General features: G+C 44.0%; 1 protein-coding gene across 1 annotated transcript in view; it reads left to right on the top strand.

Annotated features, from left to right (window-relative positions):
- The window catches only part of SLC9A2 (solute carrier family 9 member A2), a 99893-nt gene that overhangs the window by 14670 nt on the left and 57354 nt on the right, over window positions 1-27869 (top strand). Inside the window, exons 2-3 of the mRNA XM_026488562.4 lie at window positions 19386-19849; window positions 27366-27616. Coding sequence (XP_026344347.1) covers window positions 19386-19849; window positions 27366-27616 — 715 coding nt within the window. The remainder of the gene's footprint in view (window positions 1-19385; window positions 19850-27365; window positions 27617-27869) is intronic.

The raw sequence follows: 27869 nt of genomic DNA, 5'->3' as shown, positions 1-27869 counted from the left end.
GGGGACTGCAGCTAAGTGTTAGCAAACACTTAATTGAAAAATGAAATTAGGTAGCAATTACTGGCGATTGTGGGTTCCTCTACTATACTTTGATCTCTTTATTTTAAGCAAGTGGTAAATTTGTTTGGAAGGCAGGCTCTCAGAGGAATAAAAACCAAACAGATCATAAAACTCCAGCACAAGGTGGTTGAGTGGGTGGGGTAGGCTCCCTGGATAACCGTGTACAACTTAATGATTGGTGGGCAAACAACAAAACCAAAATGGGCATAAATCATTTACTAACCCATGGGCTGAAAGAATGACGAATCTGGTGATTTAGCATCTAGCCTGGGGCAATAGAAAAAAAATGCTTTCAACTGTTGACCTGCATGGAAAGTTTTGACTCTTGGTTAGAGTGTACCAGAGTCCTCATCACCTCCCCTGGATCCTGGATCCTGGCGCCACCTCCCTGTCCCTCTTCCTGGTCTGCAGAAACAGTCCCCAGAACCTGACTCCTCCCTGGATTCTGTCATTCCCCCTAAATAATGCCTACACCCGGGGAAGTTTTCACCCTCAGAATGAGCTCTTTCAATCGAACCCTTCCTTGGCCAACCCCCTTCCTCCAAGGGTGTTACTAAAATGGAAAAAGAAAAGAAAAAAAAAAAAAAAGAAACAGGTGTGGGCCAAGAGCCCCAAGGGGGTGAAGGTCGGTGAAGTTGAAGATGTTTGGAATCTGAGGCTGTCGGATCCGCTTCAGAGTGGTAAGATCTCAACCTGCAGTCCTGGCAAATTCAGGACAAGTTCTGCGACGACTCTGCGTGGACTTCACGAGAAACCTGAGTCGAGGACTTCTCTAAAGAAGAATTCTCGGCGTGTCCAAGGGCTGCTCTCATCATTTTAACAGCCTGGATCTTGTTTCCCACCTGGCTGCATTAGAAATTCCCCTGCGTCTGTGGGTTACTTTACTTGGCACAGGGAGGCACATATTTCACACCCAGACGTAAAATATGCGAACATACTTGGGACACTGTCCAGTATCATTGTTATTTCCTGGTGCAGGGTTGCAGCCTTGGTGGGCAGTGAGGGCGCACCCAGACTGGTTCGTTTCTGGGCTGTGTGGATGGTGCGGTGTGTCCCCTCCACCTTGGTTGCAAGGTGCGCGTGGAACATTTTGCCAAACTCCTAGGACACCATCTGAGCCTGCCGAAAGCAAGAACTGACCATCTTTGGAATTCCTCCCCCAGGCCTAGCCCACCTGCAGCTTCAAAAAGGAGACTGTGACACATTAAAAGGAAGTAATCTAAGATAATCTCTCTAGCAGGAAGTAACAAGATGGTCAAGTACATAAGTGGTTTGATCCTCTGAAAGCCACTTAGTGGTAAGCTAGCTAACATAAAATTGAAAACCATGAATAACTCTAAATAAAAAGCGAGAAATATAATTTACAGAAAAGCGCAGTGTTTATTTACTTATTTGTTCTTTCTTCACTGGCTTTCCTCACTTTCCAAGCACAATTTGTTCCTTACTCTTGGGAAGGAAGAAATTGATCCACTTTTTGCAAGATCGTCATGCAGAGTAATTGTGGTATGTATACTTCGCATAGGTGCTAATTAGCTAGCCTCTTGCATGGCAGTCTCTTTTAAAATTCCTGGGAAAATCGTGAGCTTTTTTTTTTTTTGTCACAGAAGCAGCCATTGGGCAGCCAGGGCCTGCGATTGTCACTTCACTGGAATCGATTTTATAGAGATGCTGGAGGACCGTAGGTTCGCGATCAGGCCCGAGCTGGGGAGCTGCTTCAGTGGAGTTTTTCATTTTACCACGTGCAGCCTCTTTCACAGCCAGGTCAATTTCTTTATAGCCACTGGTCTGCCCCAAATCGATTTGGGCAGCGATGCTTGGAGAGACTCTGGGCCTTTTTGCTCACCCTCCTGGCCCCCGAGAGCCGAGGGACTCAGGGCCAGGAGCCCCTTCCCAGCCCCCCCCCCCCGGCTCAGGGTGGAGCACCTCCCAAACACCTCCCTGTGTGGAACCAAATGATCCTCCATCATCTGAAGGGATAGCTTGTATTCTTTCAATCTGTGACTTCCCTTGAAATCCAGAGAGAGAATAGTCTCATTTTCTCCAATCAGATTTCTGAGAGCAGTACCTCCAGTTGTATCTGCCTTTGCCTCCGGTACCTATGTGTTTTGTGGGACATAAAGTTCTCGGCCAGCCTTGGCTACGGTGTCTCCCATGAAGCAGGGCAAGCCGGCAGGACTTCTGGATGACTCTTGTGAGTGTGTCTGCGTGTGTTACACGGGCCGCCATATGCACACACACACCACTTTTAAGTCAGTCCTGAGCAATCACAAGGTTGCCAGTTAAAAACTAAATATGAGATTTCTGCTCGTGGATGTTTGCATAGTCTACTCAGCAAAAATGCTTTTCCAACCTAGTGGTGGCAGGCCGTCGTTTGGCCCAACGTCTTATAGAAAGGAAGGTATAATACTGAAAATTGATCTGATCTTGCCGATGGCCCAGGAATGCAAATAATGAGTCTGAGATTGAAGAAAAGGGTTTAATGTAGGTGGTAGTGAGGCAAGGGCATGAGTCTAATCCTGGGCCCAGCCCTGGTGTGGGGATTAGGATTCAGCTGTCTTTAATGGAGAGGAAAGTCTGAGGCCCGAAGCGCACTCCGGAAGTTCTCTCAGCTTGCGGAAGTGAAAGTCACCAACTCTCAGTGTGCTGCTTAGGACCCTGTCAGGGAGCTCGCCCCATTGACAGAAACCAGCTGTGGGGCCCAGTAAGAACAGGGAGGTACTCCTGAGGAGCTGAACCCTACTCACTTGTTTAAGAGGTGGGAAGCCAGTCCTGTAAGCTGTGGAATCTCAGGGCTATGTTGCGTTCTCATTGCTCCAGTTCAGGTTTGAAGTCAGGAGTCTAAAAAGAACAGTCAAGAGAAAGAGAATGGAAGGTTTCCTGCCCTCATCTTCATTACAGTCTTAGGAGCCTCTGAGGATTGGATTTTGGACTTACAGTCTAGACAGGCGGCAGACAGTGTGGCCTAGTAGCACGCACACATGCCTGGGGAGTTGGGGGGGGAGGGGGAGGCAGGGCTCGGCAGGTGGCGGGGTGGGGGGGAGCTGGTGGGCAAACTAGAGAGCCAGCACTTGCCCTGACGAGATGAAGCCCCTGCCCAGCTCCAGCCAGTTGCTACCTTGTACAAAATGGGGAACAGAAGGCCCAGTCTGCTGATTTTTCAAGATAAACTAAATAGAGGATTTTATGTGTACAGACTCTCAGTGTCCAGAGGTTAGCTCAATATTCAGAAAACACCAGATGAGCAAAACAAGTAGACCTGTAGGCCACAACAGCCCATGGCCTGCCAGTTTGTAACCTCTGGTCCAGACTTTTTCACGTTACATGAACTTTTGCTTCCAATATTCATACATGCTGATATTTAAGGGAGCTGACTTACGCACTCGGGACCAGTTGGGATTTGTGAAGTTAATAATAGTCCAAATGAATACCATCCTCAGAATGTGATTATGTTACAAAAAGGGACATAAGTAGTAGTGGTGACATCCTCTTACCATTGATAAAAACGGGGAGGCCATTATGGAACCTCCAAGGAAAAGGCATTCCCGTTTTACACCTTGAATAAGAAGCATGGACATGGGATGGAGGTCAGGCCGTGGCCATGTCCCTCTCACGCTGCCTCTGACGTTGAGTTAAGTCACACAGAAACTGGATCGTCTACGAAAGATAAACTCTACAGATAAATCAGATGTCATCCCGACAATTGTTCAACAGCGGAAGCTTTACTTCCCTTCACTAAAGCATGTTTTGTCAATTTCAGTAAGAATATCTGTTCTTAGGGTCTCAGTAGATGATAGGGTCGCATACAAGAGGCACTTTTCCTTTAAACATGTCTGTGAATAAAAGAAGTGAATTTAACAGTTTTAAACATAATAAAAACAGGTAAGGTTCTTGTGCTGTTAGAATAAACCCATTTAGAATAAACCCATTTAGAATAAACCCATAGGAGTATGGCCATAATAAACATATGTGCTGGGGGGTAGATGGCGATAGCACCTCAGCATGTTATATATCTCGCTCAGCCATGTCTGTTCTTTGATCGTTTGCTACAAGCATTTTTGTAGAAATTAGTTATTTTACCCTTTGCGTTGCAGAAAATTCTGATTTTTTTGATTTTTATTTTTGGACAGCCCATACTTTGCACATTTTGGGTTCTCGGTCATTTTACCATAAACACGTTTGCCGCAAACATTTGGCCCCCTATCACTTGGTCGTAAAGCAGTTTTGCCATAAAAGAGAAAATCACGAAAAATAACAGGGACATTCGTTAATGAGGGCATATTGAAACATGAAAAAATTAATAAAAGTGCCATAAGGATATTTGCCATAAGAGCTAAAGCCGTGGGAAAAAAAACAAAACAGGGACATTTTAAAAGGACATAATTAAACATGAAAAAAATTCATGATAAAATTCATTGCTAATGTCTTCCTTCATTGGGAGAAGTGTCAATTTTCCAAATAGTAGGACGCACATTTGCTGAGCTTTTGTACTGTGCTGTGAAAGACTTCTGCACTGCTGTTCATTCTTGACGTATTGTCACATGTCTGTTCACAGACGTTCCAGACTTCTGTGGGGAAGGTGTAAGACATAGTAATGCTGTAACGCATTTTTCACTGAGCTTTGTTACCATTGTAACTGATGTGTTGTTTTCTAGTATAGTTTGCAATACAGCTTCATGCTGTCTTATTTCACACTTCCAGTAAGTGTTATCACCGTATCTTTCTATCGAGTCGATATATCCTAGTAGTTATCGTCCACTATTTAAGACCACCATGTCTCCTCATCACTGTATAGAACATGACGAGCTCTAGCCAAGACTAGATAATGTAAGAACGGGAACTTGGTCAATGGAGCAACGAAACCAAAGTGTCAATCCGTTCTTCTATCTTTCAGAGCAGAATTGCCTTACGGTCAATTAGTTAGTGGTGAAAATGTTTGCAAGGGAAATTGCTTGTGGCCAAGATGTCCGCAGTGAAAATACCAGACACACGCTTTGCATCCTCACACTGAGAGTTGCCTTTCAGAGGCCCCATTCAGAGGCTGGGGGTCAGCTGTTCAGTTAGTTATTGGGTTATGTGCATGGGGGCCGTGCCCATCAGCAGAGATCAGCTTGAGCTATATCTTTTCATACTTGTTTGCTTAGCAGTGTTTATGCAGCTATATCAATATTTCCTTTTGCTGTGCCAAAATTATTTTATAAGAATGAGTGGGAAAGTGAGAAACAAAAGTAAAGATTTGTTTTCTATTGTGGGAAAAGATACGTAACACAGAATTTACCATATTCACCCTAACAAGTGCAATTCGGTGGCATTAAGGACATTCACAGTGTTGTGCAATCATCACCCCATGTGTCTCCAGAACTTCTCCATCTTCCCAAACAGAAGCTCTGCCCACAAAACAATAACTCCCCGTCCTCCGTCCTCCCAGCCCCTGGGAGCCTCTCTTCTTTTTTCTGTCTCTACGAATTTGACGTCTCTAGGTACTTCATGTAAGTGGAATCAGGCAGTAATTGTTCTTTTGTGTTTGGTGGAAGTGAAGATTTTAAGGAGGAACAGCATAGCTCTTATGGCGTAAATGAAATTGAGGCGAAGGTAGAAAGCACCATCAGTGATGAAAGCATAAACCTTTAGGGTAATCAGATACGAACGAGTTGGCTGGGCATTCCGTGGTAAATAAAATAACAAAACTGCAGATTAAAGACGATAGGAAAGTTGGAAGAATGTGAGTGAAGATTGATGAAAGGTGAGGCCCATGATCTTTGCTTTCAGGTGCTTGAACCCCAGCCACCGCACACACAGGCGGTGCGTTTTCGCCGCGTGCCTATCCAGACACATGGAGGAAAACCCCTCAAGGAGAATAGCTAGATCAAAGGGAATGTAAAGAGCTTTTCTCTCTGTTGCCGTTTTTGTCCACCTGCTACCAACTGTGAGCCAGTGGGAGTGCAGAATTGAGTAAACCTTGCCACCACCCTGGGAACATGTTCGAGTGGGTGAAGCAGACCCTCAGGTGGATCTGGGAACTCTGATGCAGGAAGTAGTCTGCTAAAGGCGTCCCCACAGTGTGACTGAGGACAGAGAGTCACATGAGCCACTCACTGTCCTCTCAAAACATTTTGTTCATGTCCTCGATGGAGAACATACCTTTTCCTCATATTGTTGCCTGCATTGGGTGGTACTACTTCCGGATACCTTGAGGTGAATCCAGACTGTGGATGACAAAGCCTAGGACACGTTACTCTCACCCTCTCTTGGATTTCTTGCAGTGCCCCCTAGGGGCCACACTTGGTGCCCACCCTTGTGAGTTTCGCACATACTCTTCCCTCTGCTTGGAAGCCCCTCCCACACCTCTTGGCTTTGACAATTCCTACTCCTCATTTTCTTAAGGAGCTCCTCTCCAGTGACACAGACAAGATTTGAGATCTTGCTGTGGTTCCACTGTGACTTACATTTCCCTTTCCATAACAAGCATGGCATTTGTAATGACTTCTTTGACATCCTTTGTCCCCGTAAATGGTAAACTCCATGGAGACAGAGCGATTATCTTGCTGTGTCTCTAGTGCCTCGTATACTTCATAATGGTGAGTGTTCGGAAATGCTTGTGGGTCCAGAGATGAAAGAATAAGTAATCATGTAAGTTATTTCTCAGTTTCTAGGAAGGATGAATGATGAATATTTTCTTTGCAATGCTTTTTCCATAATATACATGATTTCCACCTAATGTTTTACAGGCCGTTCAGTTATTTCTCCAACATATGTGTCTCGAGTACCAACTTGAGGGGTTTAAAAGCAAGCAGGCCAACTTTCTGCCATCTAGGCACTTTTTCTGCATGGTAGTTATAACGGGGCATTTGGAATCAGGATTTTATACACGATCTTTATCAAGTTCAGGAAGTTCCTTCTATTCGTAATTTGCAGAGGGTCTGCATGATGAACGGATGTTGCATTCTTGCTAAACACTCTTTCCGCATCAATCACGTAATTTTTCCTCTTTAGTCTCTTGATATGATGGTTCCATTGATTGGTTTTTCAATATTGAGCCCCATTTGCATCCGTGAGATAAACCTTACTTGGTCACAACATATAAATCTTTTCATGTATTGCTGAATGCTCTGCTAATATTTTGCTAAGGATTTTTACATTTATACTATAATCCTGCACCCAGCCCCAGTGTCACCAAGCGATTCTTGGACACCAGCGAGGTACCCTACAACTCAGTTCTGACACCATCTACCAGGAGGTAGTGTCAGATCCCCGGGAGGTAGGGTCAAGCACCTGAAAGGGCTCAGTCCTGCAAGCCTGCCTCTTATCAAACAAAGGTTTTAGGGGCTCTGTACCAGGAAAGGCATTGGAAGAACAAATATGTATTTCTTATTATAAATTACCATATCACAATACTCACAAAGGATATTGGTTCCGTTGCCTTAATTTTTTGTACTCTTTGTTTGATTTTGATATCAGGGTAATACTAGTTTCATGAAATCAACTGGGAGGTGTTCCCACTACTTCTGTTATTTGGAAGAGATTATGTAGAATTGGTATTATTTTGTAGAATTCACTAGTAAAACCATCTAGTTCTAAAGATTTGTTTTTTTAGGAGTTTTAAATTATAAATTCAGCTTGGGTTTTTTTTTTTTTTTAAGATTTTATTTATTTGACAGAGAGAGAGGGAGGGAGAGCACAAGCAGGGGGAGTGCCAGGCAGGGGAGAAGCAGGCTCCGCGCTGAGGAAGGAGCCCGATGTGGGACTTGATCCCAGGACTCTGGGATCATGACTTGAGCTGAAGGCAGCCGCTTAACTGACTGAGCCCCCAGGTGCCCCATGGTTTTGGGTTTTTTTTTTTGCCAGTTACAGAGCTGTTTAAATTATCTCCTTCATGTTGGGTGAATTGTGGCTGTGCTTTTCGAGGAATCAGCCCATTTCATTGAAGATGTCAAATGTGTGTGTAAAGTTGTTCATAATATTCCCATATCATCTTTTTGATGTTGGCAGGGTCTGTAGTGGCCAGTTTCTTTCATGTAGCACAACGTTTTCAAGGTTTATCTATGTTGTAGCACGTATCAATAGGTCGTACCATTTTATGGCCAAATAATATTCCATTTTTTGCCATATTTTGTTTATCCATTCATCAGTTGGTGGACATTTGGGTTGTTTTCGCCTTTTGCCTATTATGAATAATGGTGCTGTGACATTCCTGAGAAGTTTTTATGTGGACAAGTTTTCAGTTTCTTTTGTGAATATACCTGAGAATGAAATTTCTAGGCCGAAGAAGTCTGTGTTTAGCTTTTTGACGCACGGCCAGACTGTTTTCCAGTGTGGCTGTACAATTTACTCTGCTAGCAGCAGCGTAAGAGGGCTCCTATTTTCCCACCTCCGCCTGCGCATTTGTGATTACCTGCCTCTTTGATTATACCCGTCCTAGTGTGTGTGAAGACCCACAGGTTATTTAGAAGAGGGCTGTTGAGTCCCCAGTTGAGATTTTCCTGTTTTTTTTTATATGTTACTGATTTCTAGTTTGACTCCATTGTGATGAGAGAATATATTCTGTATGCTTTCAGTTCTTTTAAGTTTATTGAGGTTTGTTTTTGTGGCCCAGGATATGTCCTACCTTGATATATGTTCTGTGGATTCTTTTTTTTTTTTTAAAGATTTTATTTATTTATGTGACAGAGAGACAGCCAGTGAGAGAGGGAACACAGCAGGGGGAGTGGGAGAGGAAGAAGCAGGCTCCCAGCGGAGGAGCCTGATGTGGGGCTTGATCCTGGAACGCCGGGATCATGCCCTGAGCCGAAGGCAGACGCTTAACGACTGCGCTACCCAGGTGCCCCTGTTCTGTGGATTCTTAAACGTGGATTCTGCTGTTGGTGGGAGTCCTCTACGGAATTGATGGTCTCCTTATTCTATCAATTATCGAGAGTGGGGTATCGAAGTCTTTATAATTATGTATTTGTCTATTTCTTTTAATTCTATCACTTTTTCTTTCATGTATTTTGTAGTTCTGTCTTTTGGTGCCTATGCATTTAGGCTTGCCATGTCTTGGTGAATTGACTCTCTTATCATTATGTAATGGCCTTTCCTGTCTCTGGTAATTTTCTTTGCACTGAAGCTTGCGTTATCGAGTATTAATATAGCTACTCTTACTTTCTTTTGATTAATGTTTAATGATATAACTTTCTCTATTATTTTATTTTCACCCCACCCTATATCCCTGTATTTGAAGGGACCTTTTTGTAGGCAACATATACTTGAGTGATACTTTTTAGTCTATTCTACTAACAGCTCTCTTTAGTTGATATATTTGGAACATTACATTTTATGTAATTATTGATTAGTTGGTGTTTAAATCTGTGATTTTATTTTTTGTTCTCTGTTTTTCATTTCTCTGTTTTCTTTTCCTACCTTCCTCTGGGTTATTTGAACATTTTTTGAGAACTCCACTTTTATTTATCTATAGTGTTTGGGGAGTACCTCTTTGTATAGCCTCTTTAGTGGTTCCTCTGGGTAATAGTTTACTGGTATAGTCATTTATTAGTTTGAGTGAAGTATAGACCTTACCTCCTGTTACATCTTTTTATTTTTCCCCAACTTGTCATATAGTTGGCTTATACGTTTTCTCTGTGTACATTGAGAACCATATCAAGTGGTGTTCCAGTTTTGGCTTCAGTGGTCAAACTTAATTTAGAAAATTCAAGAGGAGAAGGAAAATGCATGGAATTTGCTCATATTTTTATTCTTTCTGTTTTTCTTCCTTCCTGATGTTCTAAGTTTCCATTGTTTTCTTTTTGCGACTTTCCTTTAGCCATTATTTTAGGGCAGGTCTGCTGATGGCAGATTTTCTTAGTTTTCCTTCAGCTGAGAAGGTCTTGATTTTCCCTTTATTCTTGAAGGATATTTTCACTGGATATACAATTCTGGGTTGGCAGATCTTTTTTTTTTTTTTTTTTCCTTCCTGCACATGAATAATGTTGTGTTACTTCCTTATAGTCTCCATGGTTCCTGACAAGAAATCTGATGTTGTTCTATTTTCCACCCTGTAGAGAAGGTGTCCTTTCTCTTTGGCTGTTATCATGATTTTTTTCTTTTTTTGTATTTTTAGAAGTTTGACTGTGAGGTATCTTGCTGTAATGTTCAGTTTGGGTAATTTCTATCATTCTGTCTTAAGGTTGACTAATTCCTTCCTATTTACTGCATTCTGCTATTTAGCTTCTATAATTAAATTTTTTATTTCGATCATCATATTTTTCAGTTCTAAAATTTCCATAAGGTTTTTCTTTATATCTTCTATTTCTTTGCTCAGACTTCCTGGTTTTTTTTCCCCCCCATTGGTTCCAAGTGTGTTTGTAATTGTTCATGAAATATTTTTATCATGGTGGTATTCAATTTTTTTTGTCAGATAAATCTAACATCTCAGTCATCATGATAGTGGTATCTATTAATTTTCTTTCTTCTTTTTTCCATTCAGTTGGACATCTTCTTGATTCCTGGTACAATGATTGATTTTTCTATTGGAACATGAACATTTGGGGTATTAGTTATGAGACTCTGGGTATTATTTATATCTTCTGTTTTAGATGATTTCTTATGACACTAAGTGGGAGAGGGAGGTGCCATATCATTACTGCTAGTTGGGGGTAGAATTTCAGGCTCCTCTATCTCCAGCTCCTTTCCCCTCCCCAGAGGATGAGGGAATGAAGCTGAAAGTTACGAGCTTCTCCTCATGGCTTGGTCTTCCTGGTGACCAGGCCTCATCTTGAATCTATCCAGGAGCTCACTATGAGTTGCCTCATTAGAACCAAGGACACTTCTATCACCCAGGAAATTCCAAGGAATTTAAGAGCTCTGTGTCAAGAATTGGGTCAAAGGCCAAATATTAGAATACAAGATGCTCCTAGCACTTCTATCACTTGGGAAATTACAAAGATTTTAGGAGTTTGGGATGAGAGGGCCAGGAGACTGGGGATGAAGACCCCCCCCAAAAAAATATATATACACACACACACACACACACACACACACACACATATAGATTGTACCAGAGAATCACACTCACATCCTTCATCCAGACCAGCAACACATTCTGTTGGAGCAAATGTCAAAATATATTCTGCGTCTGACCTCCTCTCATGCACAGCACCACTTTAGTGAAAACCATCATCTCCTTCCTGGATTATTGCCAGACTGGTATTCCTGCCTCCACACTTCAGTAGCAGCCAGAATGACCCTATAAAATGGTGACTCTGATCATGACATTTGTCTGCTCAAAAGCCAGTGGCTCCCATTGCTCTCAAACAAATATCTAAAGTCTTTCCCGTGGCCACATATGCTGTGTGCTCTGCTGTTTTGCTGCCTTTCCATTTCATTTCCTACCGTGTTCTCTTACTTCCCACGCTCCAGCCAGGGTGGCTTCCTGAGTCAGGGTGCTCCCAACTCAGGGCCCTTGTTCTTCCAACATGCTTCACATACTCCATCCATACTGGATATCACCTATCAGAGAGGCTTTCTTTGACCAGACTGTTGTCCAATATCCCCTTGTCTTGTCACTTTGGATGCCCTCACCCTTCCCTGTCTGTAGGACTCATCACTACCTACCGCTATGAATTTACTGGTTGATTTCTTCATTTCCTGTTTCCCTCCATTAAACTGCAGCCTTCCGGTGCAGGGCCTTTCTCTCACTCACTGCTGCATTCCTAGCACCTTCTGTGGTACCCCGCACATCGTAGAGTCCCAGTAAATGTGTATTGGATGAGAAATACGATTGGGTGACATGGATCATTTGTAGTGCTTCTGAATTTTCCCTGTGATATATAATGTTGCAATATAGCGTTTTCCTGTTACTTACACGTGTTCTTTCTCATTACTACATAGTTGTGCTGAGTGGCTCTCCCTGGGACTTTCCTTTCTAAGATGATGCATAGATCCCTTTGGCGTTTGGGCTCTTCTTAAACTTTTTAGTCAACTTTTTGCATCAACATCTTATTTATTTTCACTGATGGTGAATCACTTCCATCTGGTGTAAGACTCGAATTGCACAGCTCTCATCCCCTCATTTCCAAATTCCAGTCTCTAGTCTCTTGGGCAGGGCTTGTCCCCATTCACTCCATGTGTGGAAGACAAGGATGGTTCTGAGACACCCTCATTGGCTCCCCCTCGCCCACAGAACAGAGGCAGGTCTTCAAAGATTGGCTGGCCAGGGCTTCCATGGCGAGGCCATTCCCTATTTGATTGGCTCCTCTCTTCCTTGCTGGACACACTTTGCAGCCACCCTAATGGCGCCCAGCCTCTCCCTGTGCCTCCCTTTTGCCTCATCCCCCCTGAACCCGAAATATCCACAGACAGTTATCTGAATGCTATCTCCTCCAGCTGCTTCCTGCATCTCCTCATCTGTAATTTCCTTCCCTTCCCTCTCCTCTAGTACTTACTACATGTTTTCTTTCCTGACCTTATGAGAATGACTTGTGTTCACGTCTATTCTTCTGTACCAAATACAAGCTCACTGAAGATACAGCCCATTCAAGATCTGTTACCAGGTCCCTCAGAGCTTTGTGCAGGGAGAGGGACTTGACAGTCTGATGAAGGGTTTAACTCTCTATTCCTTTTCAGAATTTTTCATGGACAGACTTTGCTCACTGTGTTTCTCTTTTCTTTGCAAGCAGTCATGTCGTTTGGAAAAATCAAATACCACCTAAGTTCTGCTTTGGAATAATTCCAACAGAGTTTTCATGTTTCATTTATATTTTCATTTTTTTCCCAATTATTTTATTATTATAAGTCCTTCACAACCTCATAAAGGGAGCATTTTAAAAAATATCGAAAGATTGCAGGTTCAGTTCCAAACCATTGCAATAAAGCAAGTCAAATGAATTTTGTGGTTGCCCAGTGCATATCAAAGCTATGTGTATACCACACTGTATATCTACTACTAAATGTTCAATAGCAGTATGTGTAAAATAACAATATATATACCTTAATTAAAAATACTTTATTGCTAAAAAATGCTAACCATCATCTGAGCTTTGAGCAAGTTATAATCACTGATCACAGATCACCATAACAAATATAATAATATAGAAGTTTGAAATATTGAGAGAATTGCCAAAATGTGATATAGAGACAGAAAGTGAACAAATGATGTTGGAAAAATGGTGCCAATTGTCTTGCTCAAGGACACACAGCTGCCACAAACCTTCAATTTATAAAAATGCAATATCTGCAAAGCACAATAAAACAAAGTACAGTAAAACAGGGCTTGGCTCCATATTCATAGTTAAACTGTTTTTTAGTGGGGATAATTTAAATGTATTTTTCAGCCCCAGCATATGACAAAATGTTGTAAGAATGTGTTAATGAGTTACTGACATAAATCAGTTAATTCTGTTTTATTTATTGAATTCCATTCTGTTCCTTTTATGTATTTATTTGTTTCCATATTTTTTATTGTTTATTTTTATTTACTCAATTTGATTCTATTTTTGTTTATTTATTTATTTACTTGAAAGATTTTATTTATTTGAGAGAGAGAGAGAGAGAGCAGGGAGAGTGGCAGGCAGACGGAGAGGGAGAAACAGACTCCCTGCTGAGCAGGGAGCCCCACAGGGGGCTCGATCCCAGGACCCTGGGATTACAACCTGAGCCGAAGGAAGACATTTAACCAACTGAGCCACCCAGGTGCCCCGTATTTATTCTTTTTTTTTTCTTTGCTTTCCTCCAATTTTGCTTTGTTTTGTTTTTTTGTTTGTTTATTTGTTTGTTTTTATGCTTTTTTATTATGTTCGTCACCATACAGTACATCCCTGGTTTTTGATGTAAAGTTCGATGATTCATTAGTTGCGTATAACACCCAGTGCACCATGCAATACGTGCCCTCCTTACTACCCATCACCAGTCTATCCCAATCCCCCACCCCCCTCCCCTCTGAAGCCCTCAGTTTGTTTCCCAGAGTCTATAGTCTCTCATGCTTCATTCCCCCTTCTGATTACCCCCCTTTCTTTATCCCTTTCTTCTCCTACCGATCTTCCTAGTTCTTATGTTCCATAGATGAGAGAAACCATATGATAATTGTCTTTCTCTGCTTGACTTATTTCACTTAGCATTATCTCCTCCAGTGCCGTCCATGTTGCAGCAAATGTTGAGAAATCATTTTTTTGATAGCTGAGTAATATTCCATTGTGTATATGGACCACAACTTCTTAATCCAGTCATCTGTTGAAGGGCATCTCGGTTCCTTCCACGATTTAGCTATTGTGGACAATGCTGCTATGAACATTGGGGTGCATATGGCCCTTCTCTTCACTACGTCTGTATCTTTGGGGTAAATACCCAGTAGTGCAATGGCTGGGTCATAGGGTAGCTCAATTTTTAACTTTTTAAGGGACCTCCACACTGTTTTCCAGAGTGGCTGTACCAACTTGCATTCCCACCAACAATGTAGGAGGGATCCCCTTTCTCCACATCCTCTCCAGCAATTGTTGTTTCTTGCCTTGTCCATTTTTGCCATTCTAACTGGCGTTAGGTGGTATCTTAGTGTGGTTTTGATTTGAATTTCCCTGATGGCTAATGATTTGAACATTTTTTCATGTGTCTCTTAGCCATTTGTATGTCTTTATTGAATTCCTTCACTCAGTCTTTGTCCAGTTAGCATTATCCTGCAATGATAGCAGCTTGTTGCTGTATCACATCAAAATAATGTTTCTCAGTATTTCCTGTTTCTCATTATTTATTGCTTATTGCAGTTCTGTTTTTAGAAGTATTTGTCGCTATGTGAATTGGGATACATGAACCCAGCACTTTTCCCTTTGAATGAACTTGCTTGTTTCTCTTAATACTGAAAAACAAATTTCATGTACTCCATAAGTATTTACCTTTTTTTTCCCCCAGCGAAATAGTCGTGGCTCATTTTAGACCATTCTTTACGTTAAATCCAGTGTTTCCCAGAGTTGCTTCAAGGAGGAGCAGCCTGGGAAGCTAATTCTGAGTCAGGCTGCCTCTGCTGACTTTGTTTCCCAGGGTACTTTTCCCTCTCGACACGAGCTTGGAAAATATTGGTGGATCTAATAAATGTCATTATTTTTTCTTTAAGTCTCATTAAATACGGGACATTAATTGGATAGTTTGTGTTTGCACCTGGAGGTTGTGCTTTCTCTCCCCAGCGCTTTATTCCTACCCACCATTGCCAGTTTCCCATGTCCCTCCTGGCTGTGTTGCTTGTTAATGAGAACTATATATAATTTTTGAAACTTATTTTGTATGGTTTTTTGTTATCATTGATCGTGGTGGTGGTGGTTCTCTGTGATTCAGATTTTTACATTGTTGCTCTTTTGTGGATCCTGCTATCTGGAAGCTTCCTGTCTTCTCTTTCCAGCATTTGACAAATAGATTATTTTAAGTATAATGAGAACATAGAGTGAACCAATGGCTTTGTACTCAGCTATACGTAGATCTTTAGCTTTGAAGCCCCAGTTCATTTCAACACTTTATGCAAAGAGAAATTAAAATAGATTCAGTGGAAGAGGGGGTTGTCTTAACAGTGTATTTTGTATGAGACCCTAATCCTACTTCCCTTCTCACTAAGTGAATTCCTATAGCAATTAAAATAAAATAAACTTTAAAGTATCCATTCTCGCAGACCTTTTATGTGCTAGTAATAAAAAGGGTGACACAAGTACGGTGCCCCAAAAACTACTAAGTAGAATTTAGGAGGAAATGCAAAGAACAAACTAAAGCAGGGGGAGGAAAACCACAGCCCAGGGGCCAAGCGTGCCTCCCCGCCGGTTTTTTATGGCCTATGGCTCAAGAACGGTTGTTGTATTTTTAAATTGTTAAACAAAATGAAAAGAAGAATATTTTGTGACATATAAACTAGTAGGAAATCCTCGTTTCCACGTCCACACATCGAGTGTCATTAGAACACAGTCACTCGCACACTCGGGTACGATCTCTGGCTCCTTTCGCACTACGACAGCAGAGATGCGGCCCGCGAACCGGAAGTATTTCCTACCTGGCCCTTTAGAGACAAAAGTTTGCTGACCCCTGGACTGACCCTACATCGTACTTGCGGTATCTCACATTCCGCCTTGTCAAAACCATCAGAAAGTTCATTTTGTTTTTCCTGATAACTGATCTCTTTCTCCATAACATTTGATGAGATAATGACTCTGGAGAGCGAATTCCGTCTATTCAAGTTCATTTCCCCGCCGAGGAATAGTTGGGGGTGGGGAGAGCCGTACGTGAATGCACATTTGCAAATGATGATTCACTTGTTTTATTCTGCGATCGATGAAATTTAAGGAGACTTTTGTTTTGATTATTTTGCTGCTACATTTGACTCCTGTCATTCATAAACCCTACACACTTACACACCAAACCTTCCACGCCCGTAGAGAGCGTGTTAGAAGATTCGGTGTCTTTGCTTTATGTTCACCAAAATCGCAGACCTACGATCTCTGGTGACCACCCTTCATATAATCCCTCCTTGCTCATGGACAACTGGGCAGAGCCAGTAACTACCATCCCATTTCAAGCAAAGGTCACTCGGGCCAAGTTGGGGTGACCTAGGAATTCATAAAGGAGATGAGTGCTTTCAAAATGTAAACGCAGGATCTTTTTAAACAACAGTTGTTGGTTTGTTGTGTTCTTTTCTGATATTTACTGCTCGTTTATACGTTACTATTTCCTACTAGTGTGTACGTTAGGAAATATGCCGTCGGTGGCAGATGTCCTCTGCCTCATCCCCCCACTTCCTGTCCCAGAGGCCCTTCTGTCTCAGGCCATCCTGCCTGTCTGTTGCTGCCTTTCTCTGGGCTCTGCGTGGTCGTGGTCTGCTCTCCCCGTTCTTGGGCAGGAGCCGTCACAGCGCTGGAGCGGGGCAGGTGTCATCCTGTCAGACGCACAGACGTAGCCTCTGTTCCCACCTTTCTCCCGCCAACCGTGTTTCCCACCCTTCGTCCTTACGAATAAGGACCTCCTTTCAGCCCAGTGACAGGAGCCGGCACCCCACGAGAGAGCCTTGGGTACCTGGGGCCGGGTGGCAGGAAAAGGAAAGCCAGAGGCCAGCAGAGAAGTGGAGCCACCAGGGAAAGGCCTTGCTCATTCTCTAGTCTGTCTGCAGAGGAACCTGTTTCTTGTTTCTGTGCATTTCTTCAGAACTGTTTTCTCTTGCAGCTTCATGTGGGAGAGGGAGGAGGAAACTGAAATTGGGGGGCATTCGTGACGTCACAGGCACAGTGGTGCGTGGCTCATTATGGTTAGTCCTTGACGTGGCAGGTGCGTGTGTCCCCAGTTTGCAGGTGAGCACCCCGGGCAGGGGCCTGGTTGTAGCCTCTCCACAGCCGTGAGCAGCGTGGGGCTACTGGATGTGAGGCCGGGGGCGGTCACCAAGGCCCATGGCACACACGGTGCCTTCGGGCTGGGTCTTCAAGCCCTGCATTCCAGAAAGGAGCTGATTTCACTTAGACTCAAGGGCGCTGTTATGGGCGGGCATCCTTATCACCCAGGGAATGTTGCATGGAGAAGCAGGGCTCAGTGTGAGGACAGGTTCCAAAGATGAGGTTCTCCGGGGACTTTCTTCAACTTCTCTGTTCAGCACAGAGGTCAGCAGGGCAGAGGTCGTGGGTAAAGAGTGGCTGAACCAGCTGAATACATTTATTCTCCAACAACGATTGGAGCGTCTTAGAATAGGGATAAGAACACGACCAGTGCGGGTGGGATGGTTTGAATCCCAATCTGGAGATGCTCACTTCATTATTTAGAGATTCTTTAAATCTCTTCAAAGTATTATGATTACTTTGTTGTTGTTTTTCACATGCCATGCCATGTCTTCAGTACAGTGTGTAGACTTAAGGGTTGCCTCAGTAAACTTGCTGGGAGGCTAAATTTCAAAGACTCATTCTGCCATTTTAACATTGTGTTCCTATAATTCAGGTGACTTCTGTATGCTGCTTTAATTCTAAATAAAAGTATGCTGCTTTTATGCTGCTTCCGTAAGCTGCTTTAATTCTAGAATGTGCGAGGTGACTTCAGGGTGGCTCACCGTTGCCTTGTAAATAAGGGCTGTCCTCCCTTAAGCCCTGTCAGGTGACCTTCCTGTGTCAAGTTGTGCCTCATGTAACAGCATGTGCTGGTACAGCCCACATTCCTCTCCTCTTCCCCTCACGTAGCCGTTGCAGTAAAGCCACCCTGGACTCCACCATGAATTTGGAGATGCGTATTTTCCTCCATGTCTTCACTTCCTGGGAGGCTCTTCATGCCTCCTCTGTGGATAATGTCTGTCCTTTGAGGAAGCGCTGGCAGACGCCACCTCCTCCATGATGTCCTCGCTGATATCCTCCCTCTCCACTCCCCTAGAGCTTGTCTGAGGCCTCATTACACGGTGTCTTCTGTTGGAGTAGGTCATAAACACGTCTGTTCCTTCGCCTTGGTTAGACACTCTGAGACTGGAGATCGTGGCGGTTTACATCCCTCAAGTAGTAATCACCTTAGGTGCCTTTGAAGGATTGATTTGGTTGTTGTTGAAGGAGCAGACCTCTGAAAAATAAGCATACTTATTAGCATTCCAAGTGAAATAGTCTGAAATTAAAAAAAAATTTTTTTAGAAGACTTATTTATTTGAGAGAGAGAGACTGCAAGCACATGCAGTGGGGGGGGGGCAGAGGAAGGGGAAGAGAATCTCAAGCAGACTCCCCACTGAGTGCAGAGCCCGACGTGGGGTTCAGTCTCATGACCCTGAGATCATGACCTGAGCCAAAATCAAGAGTCGGAAGCTTGACCCCCTGGGTCACCCAGGCGCCCCTGAAATGAAAACTGTTAGATAAGTTGTAAACTCCTTCTCAAACCCAGAGGGGACAGTGGTAACCCGACAGCTGGTGTGCGATCCGGCCGCCTTGGCAAGACCCCGTATGTCTTTGAGCCTCAGTTTCCACTTAAATCAATGAATTTTAAAAGGTGAAAATTACTGCCCTGCCTCCTCCTTAAAATTTTTCCGAGGATGAAATGAGACGTCACCTTTGACAATGCGTTGGGAATCACAAAACTGCCTCAACTATAAAATCGCGTGGTCTTATTCAAGAAACGTCGCTGGAATCTAGACAGCAGCTGTGCTGTGTAAGTCTTGTGTTCCCATATCACTCAGCTTCTGATGTGAAGTTGCATTCGTGCCTGCCCGTGCTTCGTGAGTGGTTTTAAGATCATCGGACTTTTACGTCACACTCCGCAGCCAATTATGCTGACCTGGGAGGTTTCGAAATAGAATCCATCGGTTCTGGCAACGAGAACCGATTTATCTTCGCCCTGATTCTTGCACACCCCAAATGCTTTGTCTTTATTTTTTTCCTTCACAGGCTTCCATCTGTATCACAAGTTGCCCACAATAGTGCCTGAGAGCTGCCTTCTTATAATGGTTGGCCTTCTGCTAGGAGGGATTATTTTTGGGGTCGATGAAAAGTCCCCCCCCGCAATGAAGACGGATGTGTTTTTCTTGTATCTCCTCCCACCCATCGTGCTCGACGCGGGCTACTTCATGCCCACTCGCCCGTTCTTTGAGAACATTGGCACCATTTTCTGGTATGCTGTGGTAGGGACCCTTTGGAATTCCATTGGCATTGGGGTGTCTTTGTATGGTATCTGCCAAATCGAAGCCTTTGGCCTGAGTGACATCACTCTGCTCCAGAATCTGCTCTTCGGCAGCTTGATCTCAGCTGTGGACCCCGTGGCCGTGCTCGCCGTCTTCGAGAACATTCACGTCAACGAGCAGCTCTACATCCTGGTCTTTGGAGAGTCCTTGCTGAACGATGCAGTGACAGTGGTGAGTAACATGGTCATGCCGCGTCTCTCCAACACCACCGGCCACCCCTGGTCTGCATCAGCTTCCTGACAGTGACCCCGAGGGGAGAACCTGCCGGCATCGCGGCCAGCTGTGCAGTCGTGCGGCCCTGTACTTAGACGGGCCCCGCACATGGCTTAATGCTCTGTCGTTGCTCTCTTGAAATGCTTTGTGAAGTTTTTTTTATTGATTATTTTTTATTGATTATTATACCGCAGGCCCCTCGTTTTCATGTTGCACTGGGTTGCGCAGACTATGTAGCTGGTCCCTGCTTGCGAGGTCCTGCTGGTGCCGGGGGGGGGGGGCATGAAGGGGATTGTGATCTTTTCTATCTCCGAGGATTTCTCAATTGGCATTTTCAAAAGCGATGGTCTTTGATCAGAATTGAAGGACTTCAGGTCCTTCAGAATTCTTCGCGAGGTGTGACAGTGTCAGCAGTGAGCATGTATAATAGACGCGAAATGACAGTTCCCACCAAGTGCCACTCTGTGTCTCCGGATGGTTTATGAATTATCTTATGATTTTAGGCCAGTTTTTCGTTACACTCTCACTTTGTGTTTACTACTCAGCCAGCTTATTTCTGTTCCTCACCATTTTCCCGTAAGTGGGTATTTATTCGGAAAATGAGAATTTATTTTTAATTCTCACCAGTTAACACATAATTAGAGTCCGAGGCTGTTGTGATGGCAATGTTAGCGGAATTTACCTCCGTCCTGCTTTCTGAGCTCAGGCAAAGTGTAGAGAAGTGATGAGGAAGCCTCTCCCCCGACCCATGGGCCTACGAAATACTCCTCCCCCAGCAAGAGACACGCGGGTGACCCTGTATGGGTAAACCGGTGAGGGAGTACCAGTGATGCTGCTTTATGATGTTAGCTGCTGCTCCACGGCGGTGATGGTTTTAGCTGGTTAACGTAGCCGTTAACCCCTTTGTGAACGCCTACCTTGTGCTCGGGTCTTTCTGACAACCTATGTAGTAATTATTTTTCCCATCTGGTAGGTAAGAAAGTTGAGGCAGAGAAAAATTAACTGTTTTTTTTAAAATATATATTTTTAATGTATTTATTTGACAGAGAGACAGCCAGCGAGAGAGGGAACACAGGCAGGGGGAGTGGGAGAGGAAGAAGCAGGCTCCCAGCGGAGCAGGGAGCCGGATGTGGGGCTCGATCCCAGGACTCTGGGATCATGCCCTGAGCCAAAGGCAGCCGCTTAACAACTGAGCCACCCAGGCGCCCCCAAAAATCAACTGCTTTTAATTTATTTTACCCCCCTTCATTAGTTCCTCTCATTAAAATATTATTCTTTGTTCATTTAAAAGTCAGCATAGAAAGCAACATCACTCTCCATTAGCTTATGAACGGAATAAAATATCATCTTGAAGGATGTCCCTTAGCTCCATGTGGATGTGATTGGGTAGAAAGTAATTTATCGATAAGGAAATCCCTATTTTTAGAATAGCTGCTAAGATAGCTGTTTCGAGGCAGGTAAGGTACCTCACTCAAGTAACAAAATACACTTCATTTATTCCATTATTCATTAACACTGATTAGTCGTTAACTTACCGGTATTAAATTTTAACTGGGAAAGTACCACAGCAATGAAGACATTGTATAATTTATTCTAATTCCCAGAGGCTTCAAGGTTTTCACTGTGACTTATGTTTGATAGACACACGTTACCCTTGTTGAAGTGGATCGCGGACATTTTAGCGGGGATTTCTTGGATCTCCGTCACGCATAGGAGACTTTATAAAGAAATAGTAACGGTCACCCCGCCGCGCTCCTTCTAGGGCAGTCTAGCAAAGCCAGCTCGGTTTCCGAGTGATATGCCATGCTTTTACACTGCTTTCTCTTCTCTTAAAAAATTTCTCACTCAGACACCTCACTGTCCATTCTTTGAGTTTGTCAGGAACCAGATCTGAGGAAACAGTCTGGCTAAACCACCATTCAAATGGTGTAAGTCCCCAGGCTTTCCAGGGTCACATCCGGTGCGTCCTGTCAAGAGGCACCAAGCCGTCAAATAGGATTTTGTGGACAGAGAGGGAGGCCTGACCCAGAGAGGGCAGTGGGCCAGATCGAGGGCACCATTCCAATACAGGAAGGAGGGCAAGGACGGAGAAAGGGCATGGCGGCTCTTTAGACGTGGAATCCCTTGTTGCAAGGCCGAAGCCTCTAGGTCAGAGGGACTGTAATGGTTTCCTGTGAACGAGCCTTCTGCAGTTTAGATACCCTGGGCTCAAAGCCCGTGGACCCTCAAAGCCACAGCCATAAGATAGCGGGGCATGCCCAGGAGCTTTGCCTACCTGAAGCTGAAGAATAACCCACCAGGTATTATAGTCACTGAATCGGCTGAACAGTGGGCTGAACGGATCGGGTGTTAGGAGTAATTAGATCAACGTTGTAAAAAAATGATCATTTTGCCTCCTTGTCAGGTACCCTCAGAGTACAGAGGTAGAGAGGTTTCATGGAAGATTCTTTGAGGTCTAGTCTTATCTCTAGGAGAGGTTTAAGGAACTCACAGGGTAAGGGAAGGCATGAAAAGTATGGACCCTGCCGCTTGCAGGGAAAATGATGAGTCACCAGGAGTTGCAACTAGAAGGGTGAAGACTAAACAGAAAAGAGTCTTTAAAAATGTAGTCTGGAGGATGAGTAAAATTATAGGTCAGTGCCATTAATTCTGTCCCCAAATCGTGGTAGATTCAGTATCGAGGTAGCAGAGTTAAGGGGAGAAAACCTACCGTGAAAATGTCTCAGTGAAAAGAAATTGAAACTATATAAATTGCGGTCCAACGGTGCCATTGTCCAAGGCGGCCGTAGGTTGGAATCAGCTGGAGAAATGACAGCTAAAGGAGGGAAGGTCGGATTTTTAAATGGGATTTTTTTTGCTTTCCCTTAGCATAAATATTTTAGGAAAAATTTTCAAAATTTTCCTTATTAGGCGAAGATTGCTCAGGTTCTGTTTTCAGATCAGTCCTGCCACTCCACAGTAGTCCAGAAGCAAACGACTTATGTTCGTATGGTAATTTCCAACATCATTTCTAGAACACATGAATAATGCAAACATTGAATAATCTAATACATTTTCCAAGAACACTTAAAGGGTTTCCTCAATCTGCCAGAACGAGGCTTGGTTACGGAGAGCTGGTTCTTTGGAACCAGGCTAGGGATGGGCTTTATGGTCCAGGCATTATGTCTGTGCTCTGGAATTTAACTTCAGGAAGCTGGAAGGTAAACAGTAACCACTTGGTACTCATTTTTGCTCTTGCAGATAGCAGAATGTATTTTAAATTCCTTATGCAAAAATGAGTGTTTCTTGTATTTCATATTAAAAAAAAGTGACCCCAAAACTATTTTTTCTGGAACAGAGCTATTCCGATAAAGAACTCTGTACTGTTTGCATCTTTGTGTTACATGATATCACTGAGTTCTTGCACCTTTTAAATCAAAGGTCAACGCCAGTTAGAATGGCAAAAATAGACAAGGCAAGAAACAACAATTGTTGGAGAGGATGTGGAGAAAGGGGATCCCTCCTAACATTGTTGGTGGGAATGCAAGTTGGTACAGCCACTCTGGAAAACAGTGTGGAGGTCCCTTAAAAAGTTAAAAATTGAGCTACCCTATGATCCAGCCATTGCACTACTGGGTGTTTACCCCAAAGATACAGACGTAGTAAAGAGAAGGGCCATATGCACCCCAATGTTCATAGCAGCATTGTCCACAATAGCTAAATCGTGGAAGGAGCCGAGATGCCCTTCAACAGATGACTGGATTAAGAAGTTGTGGTCCACATATACAATGGAATATTACTCAGCTATCAGAAAGAACGAGTTCTCAACATTTGCTACAACATGGACAGCACTGGAGGAGATAATGCTAAGTGAAATAAGTCAAGCAGAGAAAGACAATTATCATATGGTTTCTCTCATCTATGGAACATAAGAACTAGGAAGATCAGTAGGAGAAGAAAGGGATAAAGAAGGGGGGGTAATCAGAAGGGGGAATGAAGCATGAGAGACTATGGACTCTGAGAAACAAACTGAGGGCTTCAGAGGGGAGGGGGGTGGGGGAGTGGGATAGACTGGTGATGGGTAGTAAGGAGGGCACGTATTGCATGGTGCACTGGGTGTTATACACAACTAATGAATCATCGAGCCTAACATCGGAAACCGGGGATGTACTGTATGGTGACTAACATAATATAATAAAAAAATCCTTATATAAAAAAAAAATAAAAAAAATAAAGAAATCTAGCAGTAAAAAAAAAAAAATAAATCAAAGGTCAAAATAGATAATTTCTAATTCTTATATACCTAAGTATTGTAGGAGTCTCATACTCTACCACCTGGGCTAGCTGGGTACTTATATAAGTATTTTAAAAATCACAATATTGAGTAGAGTGATTTTAAAGTGCTTTTCCTTTCCCCTTCCCTCAATTGTCAAATTAGCTCACTACAAAATACAGGCAGCGCTGGTATTTCGGTCTTTGAAAACTGCAGTTGTCAAGTCAAGGTCAACTTTGCACAGACCAACTAGAGACATAATTGTAGCCAACGTATATAGTACATATGCATATACATATAGAAATTATAACTCCAGAAGCACTTTTCTACATAGATTCCCTTGCGATACAATTAAAGCACTTAACAGGAATGAACTAACTATGGGTTATAGCCAGTGGTAACTAAAAGAATTGTATCTTGTGCTGATCACTGGGTATCAGGTTCAGTGTAAAGCAGGTGGGAGGGTATGGAAAGCCTTCTGGTTGTCAAGGCAACGTCTCTACCTAAGACATTTCCCTGTAACATTGCCCTGGCATTCAAGGCGGTAGGATGATGGAACTGGAACTTCTGCCCCGCGCGCTGAAAGTGCAGTGCCGGTGACTCGGCTTTGTCCTCTGCAAAGCCTGAAGATATTGAAACCAGCATGGCCCTTTGATCGATGTGATGGATTGAGTTGCCAGGAAAATGCCTCCGAAAACACTGTGTCTGTCAGTTGCTCCGTAGAGACACAGGCCTGAGCCGCCTTGGTGGGCTCATAAATGTGCTCGATGGGGTGGGGAGGGAAGAGCTGAGGGAGGAGGAGGAGGAGATCTGGGTTGTGTGCACGAGCACTGTCTCATTTTGCTGGGGCAATGGGGTAGGCACCCAAGAGGCAGCGCCCCCAGCGGGAGATGGCCTGTCCCCGAAGCCTGCCTGGTTTGGGGGATCATCTTTGTCGCAGGAGAGCAGAGGTGAAGGTGGTGTGCAGGGGCTGTAGGAGTTCAGGTATTCTCTTGAGAGGAGCAGCGGCTTCAGCTGGGCCCTGGAAGATGGATAAAGTTTCCCTGGGCTTAGGGGCTGGGTTCCTGCCAAGAGCAACCACAAGAAAGAAAGCAAGGGCAGTGGCGAATTACACGATGTTTTGTGGAGCTGCGATGAGACCCTCTCCCAGACTGAAGGGTGCTGGAAAGCGGTAAAAACAAAATGAACAAACCAAAAACCAAACCAAAACAAAAAACCCCCCAAACAACAACAACAACAACAACAACAACAACAACAACAACAACAAAAACCAGGTGTATTGAGCCTTTCCAAAGTCAAGGATTTTAAATTTGAAAGTGACAAATGGAAGAGCAGTATTTAAAGGAAGTGAGTCTTGTGTTGGCCGTAGGGGACATTTGGGCAAGGGCGAGCTGAGATTTGCTGGTGTAGGCGGGAGTCAGGGAGGGCAGAAGCCTGGGAGTCTAGGGACAGAACTGCAGTGACCAAGTGGCCTGGGGGGAGGGAGGCTGTCTGTGCAGAGAGGCTGGCGGGGAGGCCTGCTTCTCTCCTCTGGCAGCAGGTGACCGTCCGTCTTCGGCCTTGGCTCTTTGGAGACAAGGAGTATATATAGCACATCTCTGGTGCCATCTCCGGAAGCGACTGCGGCGTGTGGCTGCTGACGGAGTCCCTCGTGCAGCAGGCCTCTGGTTGGAAGTGGGAAGCGGCTGCTGCTGGAACTCAGTTTCTTTTCTAGCAAATGATGGTACTCTCCACATATCTAAATCCTCAGGACAAGGAATTGCTTTTTCCCCCCTTCTTACTCAAGTCATCTCCTGGTGATACAAGACCAAATGCTCTTGAATGTCATCCTACGATTATGAGAAAAGAAAAGCTCATTCATTTCTCAGTCCTAATCCACTGCTTTCTTCAAAGCCAGCAGACCTTCATTGTCTTCTCCCAGGCAGCTTGGAAAAAACACATCATAATAAGGAATGAACCTTGACCACAAGGAATTTACGATCCAGCAGAAAAGAGGGAAAAATGACACAAAACCAGCAGGGGTCGTGGGCTCTGACAGACCTTCAGGGAGGCCAAGAGAGCAATCGACTTTCGCCAGATCCCACGCTGGCTAGTAGGCTCAGAACCTGACTCACTCTCCATGCTTGAACCTTGAAAAATTTACCCAGAAGGTCAGGAAACCCGGATTCTCGTATCACATCTGACATTTTGTGTGACCATGGACAAAGGGGTTCAGTTTTAGCTTCTCAGAAACCAAATAAGGGCATAGCATGGCCTGTACCGTAAAAGGCCTTCATCCCAGTGTCCTGACAGCCAGCTTTCCTGGACCTTCCGGCTGTAAATAACACAGTGAGAAGAAGCAGGGCACCTGCTGGACTCCTAGTTTCCTTGCTGGCTTTGTGAAAAATGTGGTAGGGAACCAGCCATCACTTCCTGTCTCACTGGGCCTAGGGGTCCTTAGAAACCCATTTGCAAGCAGATTCCCAGCAGACGTAGAGTGCCGAGCATTTTTGGAGCTTAATTAAACTAAGATTATGAGAAGACTGTGTGGCTGTTTCAGAAACCAAGCAGTCGTGGGGGCTCATTCCTTTAGAAAAGGGACAACATACGTATGAAATTGCAGCACATATACACACAACACACACGCACGCACACACACAACACAGGTGGCTGCCTCTTTGCTTTAAGGAAGTTCCTTCAGGTCTCATGTAGTAGCAGATGTGTGGGGGGGCTGGGGGGAAGGGGGAGGGCTTCAGTGCCCTGGGAGGAAGATAACTTCGGGTGGGTTACCTGTGCTGATGGGGCCCCTTTCCATGGCACGACCCCAGCAGAGAGCCTTGCAAAGTAACTGACGTCACAGCGGCACGCCCCAGCTCTCTCTGGGACCTCCTCCTTCCCCAGCGTCGGTAACACAAGCAGGGCCTGTCTTTTAAGGTTATCTTTTAGATGGTATCTTAAAAATAACGTTTCAGGAGTAAGTGGCATCATAATCGTGAAGCCTCCTCTCCCTCGCTTTCAGAAAGAGCTTTCTGGATGCCCCACGTTTCTCGTCGCTTTTTGTTCAAAGCTATTCAATATCATATTAAAACCTGAGAGGGAGCAAGACAGCTATTGCCACTGGTCATCAACTTGGGGGCCCAGAAGAAATGTCTTTGTTAGGAGGCCGGGTGGATTTTTCTGTGGCCGCAGTGAAAACGGGGACGCTGGAAGGGGTCTTGACCATGCCCTCTCTTTCTCCCACAGGTCCTGTACAACTTGTTCAAGTCTTTTTGCCAGATGAAGACCATCGAGACCATTGATGTGTTTGCTGGAATTGCAAACTTCTTTGTTGTGGCAATTGGCGGGGTGCTCATTGGCATCTTCCTGGGATTTATAGCGGCATTTACTACGCGGTTCACGCATAACATCCGAGTGATTGAGCCACTCTTTGTCTTCCTGTACAGTTATTTGTCCTACATAACAGCCGAAATGTTTCACCTCTCAGGTATCATGGCGTAAGTATTCACCTGTTTGTTAAAAGCACTTCATGTGAGGACATTTCATTCGGTTTGTGTATTCTAAGCCAAGATGTGAAGGTCGCATCAGTTTCATAAAAGAGGTTTCCTTGACTTCTTCTCAGAGAAATTAAAAATGGATTTTCCTGACTCTTCATTTGAAAGAAGTGAAGACATTCAGCCAAATTTATACTAAAGCGATCTGGTGCTAGAATGGAAAACTAAAGAATCATCTCTGGGGTCTCGTATGAAA

The sequence above is a fragment of the Ursus arctos genome, unplaced genomic scaffold (genome assembly GCF_023065955.2).
Source record: "Ursus arctos isolate Adak ecotype North America unplaced genomic scaffold, UrsArc2.0 scaffold_8, whole genome shotgun sequence".
Taxonomy (NCBI): Eukaryota; Metazoa; Chordata; class Mammalia; order Carnivora; family Ursidae; genus Ursus; species Ursus arctos.
This window is presented reverse-complemented; position numbering and strand designations above follow the sequence as displayed.